Raw genomic sequence first — 17,086 nt, forward strand, 5'->3', positions numbered from 1 at the left:
CTCCAGCACTGGTGTTAGCTGAGTGACTGCTGGGGCAGTTAAGTCCAGAGGCTGTGTTCTAAATTGTGGCCTGGTGCGCTGGAGTCCTTTTCCGTGTGTGGTAGGAGACAGTTTGTGCATTTATGAATTGCATAAAGAGACAAGGCTTGTAAAGGCCAGGAGAGAGGGCACGCAGGTGCAAAGAGAGCCACCCCAGGTCGCCCAGGAAGGCTGCGGCAGAGCTGTGGGCAGGTGGCACAGCCCTGTGCAGAGCTGCGTGCTGCCTCTGCAGTCTCCTGCCCTCTGGGCTTGGCTAAGCTCTGCCGCTTGCAGAGAGGTGGAGATGGAGCACTTCACTGGCTCTTCCTTGTCATGTCTGAAGGGAAGCCATCATGGTCTCCATCCCCAGGGTGGCAGCATGAAGGATGTGCAGGAACACTAGGCAATATTTGGCAGTGGGCAGAGGTCTTTGCGATTGCAGCTGGAAGGTGGTATTGCTGGGGATTGTGCCAGCATATAATCTTCCATTCCAGTTTTGATCTGAGGGCAAGAAGATTTGGAGGAAGGTTCATTACCAAACAACAGAGCCTTGTTTCGCAGGCACACAGCTGCTCTTGTTTCAAGCAGACCTGAAATGGCAACTTCTTCTCCAAAGTCACCTTGAAAGGGAAGCAGCAGGTTCTTAGGTGACAGCCTGGGACGTGCTGGTGGGCATTCCCTGCCGTTCCCCGCCTCGTTGCCTGCCCCTCACCCTGTGCACAGGCCATTACTGGCTCTCAGGGTCTCTCACACTGTGGAGCAGAAGAGCCTGGAGGTGCAACCATCAACCTGCTGCTCGCCCCCGTGCTTCACAAATCCCTCCTTCCCCTTTTCGCAGGGCAGAAGCTGATGCGCGTGGCTCGGTGCACTGCCAGGCCCAGCTCCCTGCCACCCCCAGGCATCTCCCGAGGCCGGGCCCGGGCGCAGCCGGCCGGGGGTTTAACCTTTGGCGGGGAGGAGGTAGGTGCCATCAGATCACTTACAAAAATGAGTCGCACAAACAGTCTGCTGCTCCTGCGAGGAGTGCCAGGCGCTGCTGATTTCTTTTTTCCCTGTTGCCATGCCAACACGTCCCTGAGTAGAGTGAGATCTCTTTATAAGCTCCGCTGAGAGAAAGTATGTAGCCTGGGAGCTTATTTAGCATTCAGGAGTGCACAGCCTCTCGGTAACGGCTCTGAGACACAGCCAGGCTGTCTGACAAAGGAGAGGAGGATTTAATTTTTTTCCTTCCTTTCCTCTAGCATTTCATTCTCAAGGTTAAGTGAGACAGGGTAGATGGGGAGAAAGACTGGGAACACTTTACGATGGGCACCTCGCTCTGCTGTCCTCACTGAGGCACGACTTTAATGGAAATGAAAAGCAGATATCACTTTGGGGCATATTTACAGTGCAGAATACATGTGTGAGAGATATATATATGCAAATTTCTTGGTTCAGCTAACACTGATGAGCTACTGTGTATTAAAATTGGAAAACAAAGGCAATCCAGGTTTTAATTTTAGCAAGGAACTCAAAAGGAAAGATTAGAAGGAAGCCAGGGACAAGGCCCCTGTCTTGATCTTCCCTGCTGTTTTAGTCTGTAAGGTTACAATACAGAGCAAGAAATCATCTCTTCTCATGCTGCCTTCATATCCTGAGTAAGGACAGCAAAACCCAGTGTGTACTGGTGCTTTGGTTTGGGGTTTTCTGTTTTGTGGAGTTGCTACTGGTAGATTAACTGCTCACTTTAAATTAAATCTTTATAGTGATGGTTAGTACAGGTTTGCTTGCCTTTGCAAGCTGAAGGGGTGGAAATCAGCATAAAGTAGCTGGCATTAGCTGGCAGATGAGCACTGATGATCCAGTGCCTGTCCGTACCAGCTGTGAAAAGGTTAATCTGGAAATTCAAAGGCAAGACTCAAAGTGAAGAAGGCTATGTGCTGGTGTTGACGCTGTCATTTGTTCCTTGGGAGGTGCTGAGCAGAACATTTATGTTTCCTGTGCTGTTTCACAGATCGACTGCAGAGTGGAGTCAGTGGAGCTTGGAAAACCCATCCTGAGGTGATGGTTTAGAAATGCAGTCTGTTTTTTGGGGGTTTGGTTATTGCTGAAGCATTCCTTGTGACATGCAAAAAGTGCAGGAAACTGAAGGCATTCCAGCTGTGTACGTTAGATCGTGTGAGTGAGCCCTCCTCCTGTCTGTGGAAAATACCTGGTCAAAATTTTAATTTTAGTTGCATGCAGTATATGGAAAATAACTGTGAGATATCGTTATCTCCGAGGCAGGAAAACCTGTTAGCTGCTTCCCAGAGACTCATTTTCAGTCTGGACTGAGTAGATCGAATACTTCATGGAAATCAGTTTCACTTGGTAGCACTATATATTTTGGGACAGGGAAAAAAACCCAACCCAGGTACTTCCCTTTTTTTGTTGCTATTTCTTTCCTTGAGGCTAATTCACAGTGATATACGATCAGTTTGCTACAGCTCCCAGCAACCCATATAGCCTATGGCAGTTATAATAAAACTCATTTATAGTCTGGGCCTCCGTCCGTGGCAGTCCCCGTGCATCTGGCGAGACATACTTCTGCTCTTCTTTATTAACCGATCAGCTGCCCATGCTGCATGGATGTGGCAGTCGTGCTGACGTACCCAAACAGTTTTCAGCCATAGCCTTGCACCGCATAGAAGGAAAAGGCTTCAGCTGTGGATGTTGCTTTTTACCCCAAATTCAGAGTATGTGCCAAATCCAGGGTAAACACAACCTGCACAAGCTGTTGGTGAGCTGTAAAGGGAACTAATCCTTAGCCATTCCTGCCCATGAGTTGCTGCTTTTTGCTTTCACTGTCATCTGTTCTCTCCATTTAAGAATATATTGTCCTTCTCAACAATTACTCTGTCAGCTTCACCTTCTTTTTCTCTTTTTCTCACTTGCGTTGCCTCTAGCTTCTCCCCGCCCCTTGTTCTATGTACCCCCAGCTTTATCCCAGCCATCCAGTGTAGCTTCTCTGTGACCTTGAATTTCCACTGCCACTCCTCATTTTCAGTACACTTGAGAGCTCCGCTCTGGATGCAGACCTTTCCCAGTGGCTACAGTGACCCAAACCCTGGTCTCATCTCCCCACAGCACCCACATGTCCCCAGCACTGGGGCTGCAGAAGCTTGCAGGTGTTTAAGTGCCCAGAGAAGACGGCTCTGTTAAAGTGGAAGAGGTAGTTCAGAAGGTGCACTGAGGGCTTTTATGTGCATCTCTCACATCTCCCTTCTGCAAGAGTAGGTGCATATCTCTCTTTCCTAATCATTTTGCACACTTGAGTTGTGAGCCAGTAGCTTCCAAGGGGGGGCAGGCAGTGGACGGGAGCAAGGTGTGTGAGCAGGCAAGGATGAGTCCCAGTCACAGACAGCGACCTGGCAGAAACAAGGCTCCCTTCAACTGGGGTAGTGCCAGAAGAGAGGAGGAGAGAGGGCAGAACTCTTGAGCAGGGCTGAGAACTGCTCTGGAAATCATCCACATCATGACATCTGTGGGACTTGGTTAATTTGTATGTGACGTAGGACCTGTTCCGCTCTGCCTGTCTGTGGGAACACCTGCACACCCACGTTTGTAAGTACGCAACACTGTTCTGCACAGGCGGCAGGAGAAAAACATCTGTCTTGGTACAGGCACAGGGCTCGGCTGGGAAGCGGAGCTGGGAAGAGATTAGCTGCGCAGCTGTAGCTGCATTGCAGAGCTAGCTGGTTAAATGGGGCTGGACTGGCTGCGTGAGCCCTGGAGCGAAGAGGACACAGTATTGCTGCCTTTTGTATGTCACTGTATCCCCCAATGGCTTGAACCAAAGTTCTGTTGCATTGACAGAATCTTCAGTCCTTCTGGCCAGGCACAACTAGAAATCCCACACAACGCATGCACAGGTTAATGTTAATTTAAACTTAAATTCAGCAGAGTTTGTATAGCATACCTGGAATTCTTTTTTTAAAGAGATCACAGGAAACGCTGTAGAAAGTGTTTAAAATCAGCTCAAAAGGAGCTAAAAATGACCTTGTAAGGCACATGTCACCTCCTGCTGTACGTGGCTGAAGCTCCATTGACTTCTGTGGGCATCCTTAAAAGTCTGTTTAAAATCTGAGCTTGTACTGAAGTTCAAAACAAATATTGATTTTTAAAAGTGAGTTTCCTGTTACGTGTATTTACTCACACTCAAAAGATTAAATATCTGGTTCTTTCTTTGGAAGCCAAAGTGGTTTCTTCTGCATGAGTCTTAAGGAGCTAATGTTTTAATGAAAGCAAGATAGAGCTGCTTTGTATGTGTGAATGATGTTTTCAGCTGATACCAAGTCCTGGGAAAAGCAGTGGGACCTCACTGCATTGTCCTGGCTGAGGGTCTGGTGGTGTCTGCTTCAGTATTGCATGTTAACTGTAAATTGTGTTGCAGATGCATCAGACAAAACAGAACCAATTAGCTTTTCCCACCTCTGACTTGGCTGGGAAATGCTGACAGTAGTAAATATTTTGTTCCAGACAGTAGACTTAAGAAGATGCGACTCAGGGGATGCACAGCGAGCAAGTATTTGCAGTAATGAGTGCTCATTTTAAAAGCATTGCTTTATTGTACTGACATTTGTATGACTCCTTTTTAACAGTCTTTCATATTTCAGGGGAGGAGGGGTGTGGGGACTGATCCCTGGCTGTTTTTACAGCTGCTAGACAGCATGGCAGAGGCCTCTGCCTACTGAACGTGCACTGGGGTGTTGGGGAGGCAGAGGAGGGGGCTTACTGGAATGGTCAGAATTGCTCCCTGCTCCTAGCATGAGTCGCTTTGGATTTCGACACTTGAGTGCCTTGGAGAGTTGGACTATCTGTCCAGCTCTCTTGCTGAAGAAGGTGACCAGGGAAATGCAGTCAAGGCAGTGGAGCTGAGGTACGTGCAGAAGGTGTGGAAGTGGTCCAAGGATGGGCAGCCCAGGCTGCTGCTTCCCCTGAGGCAGCCAGGTGTGCATGGCCAAGCTGCCCCCCAGCCTCCCTGTTTGCCTGTACAGAGCACGACCGGTCCGACCCAGCTCAGCTGCAGCCACAACACCACCTTTGCTCTGTTATGAAACAGATACGTTAAGGGGCTGGATGATGGCAATTCAGATTTACAGTCTTGAGTTTGAGAAGGTAGAAGGGGCTGTTGAATACCTGAAGTAGCCCAAAACACAGAGGCGTAAACTGTTTGCTGTGGGGCACCCCAGGGCATGAAGCTACTGTGTCAGGTATCCAGCTGTAGTTCCCCCCGCACATGTCACTGCAATATGTCTTTCCCCAAAGGTTGTCTGAATGTTCATGCCTTTGGGTTTCAATGCATTAAACAGTCAAAGCTCTTTTTCTCTCAGAACACAAGCCTTTTCTGACCTGTTCAGTTGGTTAGCTGGTAAATCCTGGTGATTAATCTGTCGCTATCCTCATTGATGCAACAGTAGCTTAAAGTCAACGAGTTTATTAGGGAAATGATACTTGTCAGTTGTGTTGTGGTTTCATTTAATTTAAAAGCTGATGTTCCCATTATTTGCCTTCATACCTCCTGCCAATTACTGTTGATACTGCCAACATCCAGATCAAGGACCTACTTACAGCAAAATATTTATACTCACGAAAGCCATTTGAGAGCAAATATTTGAATTCTGTAAAGCTATGTTACTGCTTTTTTTCTTCAATCGCAAGCACTAATCTGTTGGCATTATTTGGGTTTTCTATAACTTATGCCTACTGCTTTGATTGCTGCTGTGCATAATTCTTTTCTAACCTGAGTGCAAAAGGCAGTACTTAAGAGTTGTCGTGATCCCACTGATAGAGTCCAAGATGTGTCTGTTTTTTCCATCAGAACTGTCACTGGGTGAAACCCAGATCTTTTTTCCCCCAGGATTGCAGCAGTCTTGACCCAAACAAGACTTGTCCACCAGCTTCCAGGAGAGCTGAGCATGAATTCAGGACCTGGCCTTAGGGGACTGGCTAATGCCTCTAAACAAATCGAATAGCTATTTGCTTTATAGTCCTGCTGCACTCGGAATTGCAGTACCCGAGGGGGGAAAAAATCCATAGGTCCTGTTTGCTTTTCAAATTGTCAAAGATAGCAAATAGCCATTTTGTGTCTTTCCTTTCTGCAGGAATATATTTGGAGTATTTTGCCTCACTAAGCAGCACAGGTTGCTCTGTGCTTTTGTCATTGACTCGATTCCACTGTGCCAACAATTAGTGCTGGTTACCTTGGAAACTGCTCTGCACCCCACTGAGGATTTTGACAGGCACATTTTGACTGAAATTGCTTTGTTTTCCCAGTTCTGCAAGCACACATGTAGCTAATCCTTTTGCTGGGCTCTGCCTGTGTTTCTTCCTTAAAATGCAGCAAAATTAACAAAACATACTATTTTATCCTTTCCATCTGTTTGCATCTTTCTTTATCCCTGTTTTAGCCGCAGTGCTCCAGGAGCGTTAATTACCCTTCGTTTTAACCGAGCTAACTGTTAATTTTCTTGGTAGGTGTCTAAAGGGTGACATTGTGAATGCGTGTAAAGTTTTGACACAATTTTCAGTCTCCTCCTCCCTGTCCCTCCTTCCTGTCATCCGTTCGGTTTTCTCCTGGTGCATTCGTTGTGCCATGCAGTTCCAGAATGTTAAACTTTGTTTATGTCTTCAACAAGTTCTGCTTTACAGAGGCCAGGTGGCATCTTCCATGGCTATGGCAAACTCGGGATCTTCTGCCACCATAGTGGAATCAGTTAGAGCTGTTGCTAGAAGAAGCAAGGGGTGATGCTGCTTCAGTCTGGGAAGAGTGTCTCAGTGGAATTATGGGGACGTGAAATGCCTTTTCATTTTAGGAGTAGCTGTCCCTGTTGCTGTGAAATGGATTCTCGAGTGGGAAGAAGCGATAGATAGGTGGGCTGACTGAACTGGATGAATGGCAGTAATGGAGCACGGGTGACTACAGTCAGGGAAGGAGAAGAGCTTGGCAGACAAACTCTGGTCCAACTGGGGCAACTCTGGCCTGAGGAATCACTGACACTGTTATGTGAGGTGACGAGACGGCTGTTCCCCTGGGCAAGCTGCACCAGCCCCGGTTCCTCTGCCAGCAGGATCCTTGCGGTGGTGCTGGTCACGTACCTGCGAGGCTGGAAGACGCTGGGAGCACTGCCCATAGGAAATGTCTCCTGTCAAAAACAATCCTCAGGATAATAATACAGCATTGCATTGAGGGGTAGGGGGGAGAGAGAAGATGAAAGGTACTGCTGGGTGAGGGCTGTCAGAGGCAAGTATCTGAGCCTGAGCGGTTTCACCTAGGAAGTGGTGTTCGTGGCAAACTCAGCTCCTCAAGAGATTGAGCCTGAGGCTGTGGTACGTTGGAAGAGAAAAAGGTGCCCGAGGCTGAAGTAAAACCATTAAAAAGGGCACAAAGCGAGCAGACACCACACATTGCTGCAGAGAAGTGTTGCAGCTCTAATTTTTGCTCTTGTCCTTATAGTTGCTAATTATTTCTGAACAATTTTCTGGAAATATTTGGTGAAAGCTCAGACACCATTTTTAAAGACTCTTGCCACCATCTGTACATCTGTCCCTGGGGCTGGTAAAACCTGTCTGTTAAAAAACTTAATGGACTGGAAAGGTTTCCTGGGAAATGGAAGTGCTGTAGGTAATGGATTCAGGTGCCAGTGGAGACATCTGCAGCCCATTGACGACTGCAGCAGCATCAATAAGAAATGAAGGACTTTGAAATGACATCTTGGCCTTGTACAGGATTTGATCCCAGATCTTTGGCTGTGCTGTAGCCATGCTTTGACATGTAACCTTGCTTAATGGCCCCTGGTTGAGTCTCTGTCAGTGAAGGGGGGCTCAGGTGTCTGAGGCAGTGTGTGGCTGACACCTGCTGCAGTTTAAACATTGATGCCAGAGCAAGCTGGGGTGAGGACCGGGCAGCTGTTGTGCCCTTGGGTGTGCTTATGAGGAGTGCAGCAGGTTTTGGAGGCACCAGGCGTTCTAAACCCAGCCAAGAGGAAAGGCTGCGACTCCCCATACCGTCAGCAGCTGGTTCAGCATCCCCTGTGCTCTGAAAGGGTTTGTGTCCCTGAGTTACGTGAGGGGCAGGGAGATTCCAGATGGCCTGATTTGGTATGCTGGGTGCTGGCGTTTGTAGAAGAATTGGGCTGGCTTCTAAGTGCTCTCTGCTCCTGGTTTTACTCATTTGATTTTTAACTTCGGTTAAAATTAGCGTAGTGCCCAAGACAAGGTGCCTGCCCTCTCAGCAGGGCAGAGTCCTCTGTTCCTGCCAGAGAGCAGCCATGGCACTAGTTGCAACTGGCTGCAACTTGACCTGGCAGCCCCATCAGGTCTTGCTCTGAAGTGGCGACCTTTAAGAGAGCAGCAGAATCCCTGTCCCTGTGTGTTAGCTCCTGGCCTCTCAGCTCAGCCTGCTCGTGTCAGGGGGCTTTTGAAAGCCTGTGTTGAGGATCTTCCACAATGTCTCCACCCTATTATGGACGTCACATTGGAGGACCACCCGTACTTTTGGGTACCACATTCCCTGACATCAAACTGGGAGACTCGCTCTGTGTCCTGTACCCATGGGCAGCTGATATCTTGGTAAAAAGGAGAAGCATTTTACTCTCTGCAAAATGCAAAGGAAAGCCATGGTGCTGTTCTTTGTTGTGCTGGAGTCTTATTTGAAGCCAAGGTCCTTGTAGCCTTTAAGAAATGTATATTTGGTGTTACTTGTCATTTGTTAGTGCCGTTTTGGTGGCACAAATTAGAGTCAGAGAATGTCTACCTGCCTAAAGAGAAGGAAAACAAATCTCTAGAAGCAAAACTATCTCAAATGAATCCAGAGCTTTTAGGCCATGAAAAATTTGCCTGGCATCCTTTTTTTTTATCCTTTTTTTTTTTTTTCTTTATCATTAGGCTTCCTTGAACTTTAACTGAACCATGAGGAAACTATGAAGAGTCTCAATAGCTGCCCTGTGAGGATTTGACTTACCCATTGGATCTGCTATTTATAGTGTCCATTAGTACAAAAGTGTCTGTCCTTTTGCAGCAGTCATGTACAGGAAAAGCAGTGCTCTTCTGGCGAACTGCCTATGCCTCCTGTGTCACCCAAAATATCCATCAACAGAGTGTTCAGAAGTGAGCCTTTCTTGATTAAAAAAACCCAGCCAGACAAAACAAAGCAAAAAAACAAACCCAGAGGCCATTTGTATTTTTATTTACTGATTTTGTATTGAAATTTCTATTTTTCATGAGACAGCCTTTCACCCCCAGCCATATCTCCCTGTGGAACGTAATCTTTGTCCCAAGCAAATTAAATCGGGAAAAGAGCTGAGAGGGTGGGAACTGCCTTCCAGGCTTGGAGAGCTCATCTGCACCACAGAACCAGGCAGGATATGAACAAGTATAAATTCTGTAATGAAGGAGACCTTTTTTAATAGGCATTTGTCTTACCTTGCTGGAAGGAGGCTTGCAGTAGCTTGGGTGATAGAGAGCAGGTGACCGAGTAGGTTTCCTTTAGATATGCTCTAGGGTAAATCTGCATAATCTGTATCTGAAAAATTAATTGGAGTCTTTTCTTAGAAGTTTCATGTGAAAATAAGCTTAAAAAATTGATTCTCCTAACATCTTCCTAACGGAGTCTTGATTTGCTCATCTGAACGAGCAGTACAGACTCGATGATGTTACTTTTGTCAGTAGTGTTCTGATCAGTAGATTCATGGAAATTTTGATAGAAGGGTCATGTGTCACATCCTCCAGGTGTAAAGCGGGTAGTGTCAGTTGGCGTGGGGTCTTCTGGAGCTGTGGTACTCTGCGAAGCTCTGTGCCATTCTCCACGCTCACCAAAGCTGTCAGGGCAATACTCTTTCCTATTCTGAAAGAGCGGAATCTGAGCAGGATATAACCGAAGGATGCTGTGTGGTTTGTTTCCTACCCACGTGTCCCACCCATGCAAGGTGCTGCAGCATGCCAGCTGCGTGGCGTGGGAGAGGGCACCACGGGTCTGCGGGAAGAGGCTGGGCCAAGCTGCAGGTTCGTTCTCCCAGTTTCCCCCTGTACCGCTTGTGCTTTGCAGTCAGCGTGTCCCTCACAACACGGGGAATTGTCAGGACCTGTAGTGATTCCAAGGGACCATTTGTGTCCAGCTCACTGCTCTGCAACAGCAGCACCACATGACAGCCTGGGAGGGTCTGCAAGGTATCTATTTCATGTTTCTCACAAGAGGAAGGAACCAAGAGGTGCCAAGAAGCACCCTCAGCATCCAGCAGGTGTGGAAGCAGGAGAAGGTAGAAAAGCCAAAAAATGAGGTGCAGGCCTTTGAAAGGCAGCTGGGAAGAGTGACGGACTTTAAATCAGTGTCCCTGTTCTTTGGTCCATAGGACTAGCCACATGCATGACTTGGTTTATGGGGGTTATGGTGCTTGATTCGATCTGCTTAACCACAAAGTGGAGTTTTATCTCACGCTAGGGGCGCGTTCTGAACAGAGGGACAGAGAACTACAGCTGCCATTCGCAGTCTCCTGCTTATACAGGCGTCTATATCATGTGTTGCTCTTTTTGTAAATGTATTGAGCTCCACCTTGAAACCAGTTGAGTCCTTTCCTGCTGTGTGGAAGACTGCCAGAACTTCACATCCCTGACAGTAGGAAAGCAGCGTTCTCAGATTTCTAGTCTGAATTTATCCTTGGGAAGTTTATACTCACGTATTCTTGGACTAATGGTTTTTTATTTCAGCTGATTTTTTTCATTGCTTGGTACATGCTCTGACATACTCATCCATCTACTCTTGCTATTGGCTGGAGCAAATAAAACTATTGCAGTCACTGCCCTCCTGGCGACCAGTCAGGAGGGAAGTGAATTGTAAGATATAAATACCAACAATTATGAATATTCTTCTTTGGCAGGTGTGTGTGTTTTAATATCTCATTATGTAGTTTGTGCAAACGAAGGATTAACTTAGCACTTTGTTTTTAGATAAACACAACTATGAAAGTCAAGTAACTCACATCTGTGCTTTTGGGGAGAAAAAAATCGGCTTTTCTAAAAGACAAATGAAGAGGAATAACTTTACATTAAAAGTACAAAGGAATTCTGTAAGAGTACTAGCTATGAGAAGAAATCATCATTATTAATCTAATGGACAGCATCCCTCGTTGGGGTGGTTGCTGTAAAGTTACATGTAGGGCATTGATTTAAATATACTTCCCCTTCCCAGCTGGTCCTTGCCTGAAGGATGCAGTAATGGGTGAGCAGAGAGCTTTTATTTCTGCCCCCAGGGTGGTGATTAATGGGGGCTCGGTGAGCGTCTCCTGTCAGGAGCAGGGTGTTTTGCCGTCTGCCGTTAGGACCCTCGGTCTCCACGCGAGGGGTGGCTCAGCACTGAAATTCTTGCTCCGTTTTCAGGGGTGGGCCCAGCTGTGCAGCTGGTGGGTCTGCAGCTGTGCAGCTGGCTGCCATCCCTAGGGCTCAGCTCCGTGTGTCAGGTCCTGGCACCCTGCATTTGAAATACCTCTCAGCCAGCACTCGGAAACAGCCGGGGAGTGAAGGAGTTTATTTCCACCAAGTTCGGCTGTGAGAGGGAGGAATATTACTGAGCAAGGGAGAGTGGGCTAACGGATAGGAAAACAAAACCCTTTTTCTCTGAATTCTTTTGTAGATGATTCTGCTGGACTAACCCCTAAGTCCTGGATTTGCTGGATCAAAGGTGTCTTAACTGCCCTGAGGGCAGGAAACCTCACCGGTTACTTCCACATGCAGTCCTGTGCCTGGTGACGTTTCACTGCACTTTTGAATGGGTCTAGACCTGAGATGAGCTACAGTTTCTCATTTTAGAAGCAATTACTCCCTGAGCGGTCCCACCACCATCCTCCACTCACCAGAGCACCCAGTTTCTCAGCCCTCTGGGACATGCCACACATCGAGGGCAGTGGGGAAGCCTGGGCACCCAGGTCTGTCAAGCATGCAGTGCCTCAGCTGGCTTCACACACATCCCCCCTTCCCAGCACAGCCAGCGAGTGCGAGCGGCTGGGAGCCAAGCCTTTTCCAAGACCAGGGCCTGAGAGCCCACCCCATTAAACAAATGTTATCCTCTGCAATCCTTCTGCAGGGTGTTCAGACCTACTGTTTAATTAAAGCTTTATCTTGCAGTCTTAAAAGGGGTGAGGAGGACAAAGCATACATTTTAATCATACAGAAATGTTATTTGGCCCTTCTTTTTCAAGTCCTTCATCAGCATAGATGTCTGTCTGGGAAGTGCCTTTAATGCGTACTAACTGTGTGCTGATGAGGAGGAAGTATCATCCAAAGTGCATGTACGAATGCAGCTAACTCCATATATTAAATGTCAAGAAATCCCATTGCTCAGCTGGCCCTTCTACCCCTGTTTGCAAAACAGTACCTGCAGAAAAAAAATTTCTAGATGTTTAATAAATGATCATCTTGAAATTTTGCAGTTGCTGCACGTTGTCCCTAACAGAAAGAACATTTAATAATGATGCTCTGTGCATCATACTGTAAAGGCTGGAGTCCTGTTTTTTATAAATAATCACTGTTTTCCACTGAGATAGATCTTTGGAATATCTGGTCTTTCTGTTTTATTTTTAAAGATTTGCTCATACTTCAGGAAAAAAAAAAAACCTTTTAAAGATGGATTGTCAGCCTCCATTTTTTATTGTTCAAGCTAATCTTTATCTTTTTAAAACATTGTTCTCATTAGCATACTTTTCTTTGTTTTTTCTAACTTCGCTGCTGCCACAGAAGAAGTGTCTGCGAGGATAGTACAAGTAGTAACAGCTGAAGCTGTAGCTGTTCTGAAAGGCGAACAGGAAAAAGAAGCCCAGCACAAAGACCAGCCTGGACCACTACCTTTAGGTAAAATGAGACAAAGAAGTTTCAAAGTATCCTTGTGTCTGCAAATGTTTATATATTACAAAAAACACTGCTGTGTATTCGCATACATTATGGTCATGGGTAAACTGCGTCACTGGATAAATGCTGGAACCACGTAATAACAGCGGTATCCTTGTTGCCCCAGTTCTTCGTGGCCCTGTGACTGTCTCACTCGCTGTTTGCTCTAACAGCAGTTCTTCACCTGGGTTCTGACTCCTGAGTGGCACAGCTGCAAACGTAGTCAGTGGCAGTGCTTTTGTGGCTGTGTTTGGTGGGACCCAGCAGCATTCTGAGCCCGATTGTGTTCATCCACGTACAACATGAGAAAGACTGATGGATTGATGTCTGGAGAGGCCTGTGAAAAGAGAGGCTTTGCTGGTTGGCAAGAAGATGGAGGAGGAGCACCTCAACAGGAAGCAGAGGGGAATGGGGCACACCGGGTAGGGATGGGAGGGAGGCTAGCAGCCGGGCAGGGTGAAGGGAGGCTGTGGGAGAGGGAGTTATAGGTGGTAGAAGCAAGTGGGAGTGGTCCAGACTGGGATTAGTACCGCTGCCATTGGTCCATGCTGTACCCCCATGCTTCTGCTGGCTCCCTTGTGAAATGTCTTTCTGAAATACAAGTATGCGTGTGTGTGTATATATATATATGGATATATAAGTGAAGTATACAGCTGTTTGTACCTACAGTGCTCCCTGCCTGCCAGAAAACTTCCACAGTAGCTCAAAACTTGTACACCAAAGGCCAGAGAAAGGCCATACTCTGTCCTGGGGCAGAGCCAGTCTTGCAAGCCTACCCCAGGATAAGTTCTGCCCGAGTGCATGTACGTTGTGATCAAATCAAAATAATGCCTTCTGGTGTTTTCCCCTCAGGCACTCTGTTTGGTACAGTGGCTGAACCCTGCTCAGGAATGAATTCAAGTCAATGAGTAATTTAGAATATTTATTTGAAATTTGGTTCCCAAGGTCTTTCGCTTCATTGAACTAATTTTGTACTGCAGCAGGGAGATGTGTTGCTTGGTATTTCCCTTTTTTACAGAGACTCAATTTACGTGGGAGACCCCAATTCTGCAAAACACTTCACACGTACTCACACAGATTGCTTCACTGGGGTCTGGGTGAGGCAAAATGGATATTCAGTTCCATCTAGTCAGATAAAATATTTTAAGAATAGTGTGAGGAGAATGTCTTTAGTTAGCAACTGTTGGTGTTACAGTTCCTGTGGTCAATGACTATTAAATAAGTGCGAGTAGAATTGCATTGCGATGAAGATATAAATACTCTGTCCCTGGACAGCACATCTTAAGGGCAAGTCACATAAGGGTCTTTCCCAAACCACACGGAAAATCAGTAGGAAAAGGCCTAGCAAATTCTGCTGGGACTTTGAAACTGGCATTTCTATGCTTGGGAAGAAGCCCTGAATCAGAAAAAGCCTGTTGAGAGGTGCCATTTGTAAGACAGATCTGTTAAAACAGATTTGTTGGTTTTGTTGTTTGTTTTGTGGGGTTTTTTTAAAAGCATTGGTTAAGCTCCAGTATTGGATCTGGTTGTAAAGAAAAAAAAAATTCTCAGTGATCGGTACGAGATCAGATGCACAGGTTATGTTGAGTTCATTTAAGAAGCAGTTTGTTTAGTATTTCAGTCATGCTTGAATTGAAATAACTGAAAAAAACATCATCTGGTTTCAGCATCTTGTAACTGAGAATGAATCTAAAGCCTAGTGTAAGTGCATTTAAGATTTCACTGTGCCTTTGTCAGCTGAATCATTGTTACGTCATGGCTGACATAAGTTCCCAATGTTGATGTCTTTTGTATTTGGACAGGCAGTCTTTTCATGTGTTCTGTGATTAACCTTGAACTCAGCAAAAGGAAAAAATAATTATGCACAACATTTTTTGTTCATGTACTCTGGGTAAATTGGAGATTGGATGCCAATTTCTGATAGTCACCATGAACTTATAAAACACTCATGTTCAGATGCTTTATTGTTGTTGCCTTGGGTGTCTGAAGGTTTTCTAAGGGGCAATACTGATTTAAAAGATTATTTCTTAGTTTTTCTTTGTATTGTACTAGATGACCAGAATTTTGAAAATAGTTCATACCATCTGAAATAAAAAAAGTCCTTTTATTATAACTAAAAATCTATGTATTCTGAAAGGGTCTACCTGAAAATCCACTAGGCAGAAGTCCCCATTGAATAATCCTCTCAGCTAGGCAGTACAGGTTGACTGCAGCTTGCATCAAGTGCCGGTCTCCCTGGAATTAATTGCTGTATCTCATTTTCATTGTTCAATTTCCAGCAGTCGAAGAGTCAGCCAACCTGCCTCCTTCCCCGCCTCCGTCGCCAGCTTCCGAGCAGACTGCAGCTCTGGAGGAAGGTAAGGGTCTCCTGGATGTTGCAGTGCACAGCTGTCAGCAGAGGGATGAGACATGAATCCAAAAGATGGGGGAATCAGAAAACGGAGATTCATTCTGCACCTTCATGTGAAAAGATAAAGCACTCCCCAGCAATAACGCCCCATCTGCACACCAGCCACAGTGCATGGATGAGGTAGACACTTATGCACAGAGGTAACTGACAGGATACGTTAAGTGCATCCATGTTTAAAAAAAAAAGGAAAAAAATATGGTAATGCTCACCTTTTTACTTGTTTTATGCTATATGCAACAACACGTCTGTTGTCCCAATGTGGTCACCAAAACTGTGATTCAGTATGGGTCATCTTTCTTTTCTTAGGGTTTGTTTGGCTGCTTTTTTTTAATTACCATTAGCTTTGTTTTAGGAATCTTAAATGCATGAAAGCAAGGAGATTCAGAGTTGAATTGTTTCTTTGGTCTTTGACATCTAATTCATGCTGCCATGCCTGTGTGTATTGGGGGTTCTGTACACAGAGTGCAGGAATCACATTCTCGTCTCACAAGACAGACTTCTCCTCTGTTCTGCACAATTCCAGCAGCCCATGATTACTGCATTTTGCTCATGCTAATATCCCCTCCAGCAAAGAACTTCAGTGTTGGCTTAATTTTAAGCAGAGGCTTAAATCCCAGTGAAGTTGTCACACGGTAAGCACGTGTGTCAGTGCTTTGTTCAACAGACGACTGCTGCATCAAGGCCATCAGTATAGGGAGACAGCAATACGTTACACCTGAGCTGTATCATCTGGGTAAAGAGGGAAGGATTTGGGTTCAGAATCTCCAGAGGACTGTCAGTTGAACTCTGCCAATATTAATAGCGTTTTTATCTGTCCATTTATTTCCTTCTTGGATTTTCTTTTAGCATTTTTTCTTTCTTTTTGTTAAATAAGTGCATGAAAATAGTTTCTTATCATATGCTGAACAAACTTGGTTGGTATCTTAACATGGAGCCTCTATTAATTTTGCAAGTGGATGGTCACTATTTCATGTGCTAACATAGTGTGACTGTTTATCAGGACACTGCAATTAGGCATGTTTCATCCTGCGGTCATTTTTGAGATCATGCAATTACAAGCTGTGTTAACAACAGCCTTTGTCGGTCCGCTGTACTGGATGTGGTTAGCAACCAATATAAAGAATTTGATTGACTGGGTTTGTTTTTTTAAAAAAAAACATCTGCCCATTGTGTGTTTAAAGAAATATTACAGCAGTTCCTAGACTCATCACCCAGAGGTAATGACAATCAAAACTACTAACTGAAAAGGAAGCTAGTAAGGCATTAGCAAAGGCTTTTAGAATTATTACCACTATTTTTAATATATAGTTCACTTGACTAGTTCAGCATATGCTTTCTGATTTTTTTCATATCACAATAAAGGGCTTGTTGTTCTGCTCCAGGCCAATGTCAAGGTTCTTCCATTACCCTTATCTGAGGATTAGCTTTGTGTGCTCTTTCTATCAGCAGTATTATTTGCACCTATTTTAGGATTTTATAAAGTACTCGTATCGATTAATTGGCAAGAGGTGGTAGATTGCCCCCTAAGCAAATGGCAACCATTTTGCTAGTTGTATTAACACAAGAAGGTGGCAAAACACTATGGAACTCGAAGTTATTATGAACTACCAGACTGTGCTGTTCCCAGCTGTGCATATGACTCAGCAAGTCACTTAACATCATTGTTTTTCTCTTTCCTTGCATGTAGAATTGAGCTAATATAATAGCACTTACTTACCTGCCCCTCAGGGGTGGTTGCAAGGACTGAAAGGTCAGTGTTTGGGA

General features: G+C 45.5%; 1 protein-coding gene across 43 annotated transcripts in view; it reads left to right on the forward strand.

Moving 5' to 3' along the window:
* Positions 1-17,086, forward strand: part of MAP2 (microtubule associated protein 2) — a 235,633-nt gene that overhangs the window by 170,663 nt on the left and 47,884 nt on the right. For 33 of the 43 annotated variants that reach the window (XM_037397661.1, XM_037397681.1, XM_037397683.1 and 30 more), the window contains 2 exons: positions 12,763-12,876; positions 15,192-15,269. In XM_037397661.1, coding sequence (XP_037253558.1) covers positions 12,763-12,876; positions 15,192-15,269 — 192 coding nt within the window. The remainder of the gene's footprint in view (positions 1-12,762; positions 12,877-15,191; positions 15,270-17,086) is intronic. The other 10 variants (XM_037397679.1, XM_037397704.1, XM_037397703.1 and 7 more) reach the window with 3 other exon arrangements.

This window comes from Falco rusticolus, chromosome 8 (assembly GCF_015220075.1).
Source record: "Falco rusticolus isolate bFalRus1 chromosome 8, bFalRus1.pri, whole genome shotgun sequence".
Lineage (NCBI taxonomy): Eukaryota > Metazoa > Chordata > Aves > Falconiformes > Falconidae > Falco > Falco rusticolus.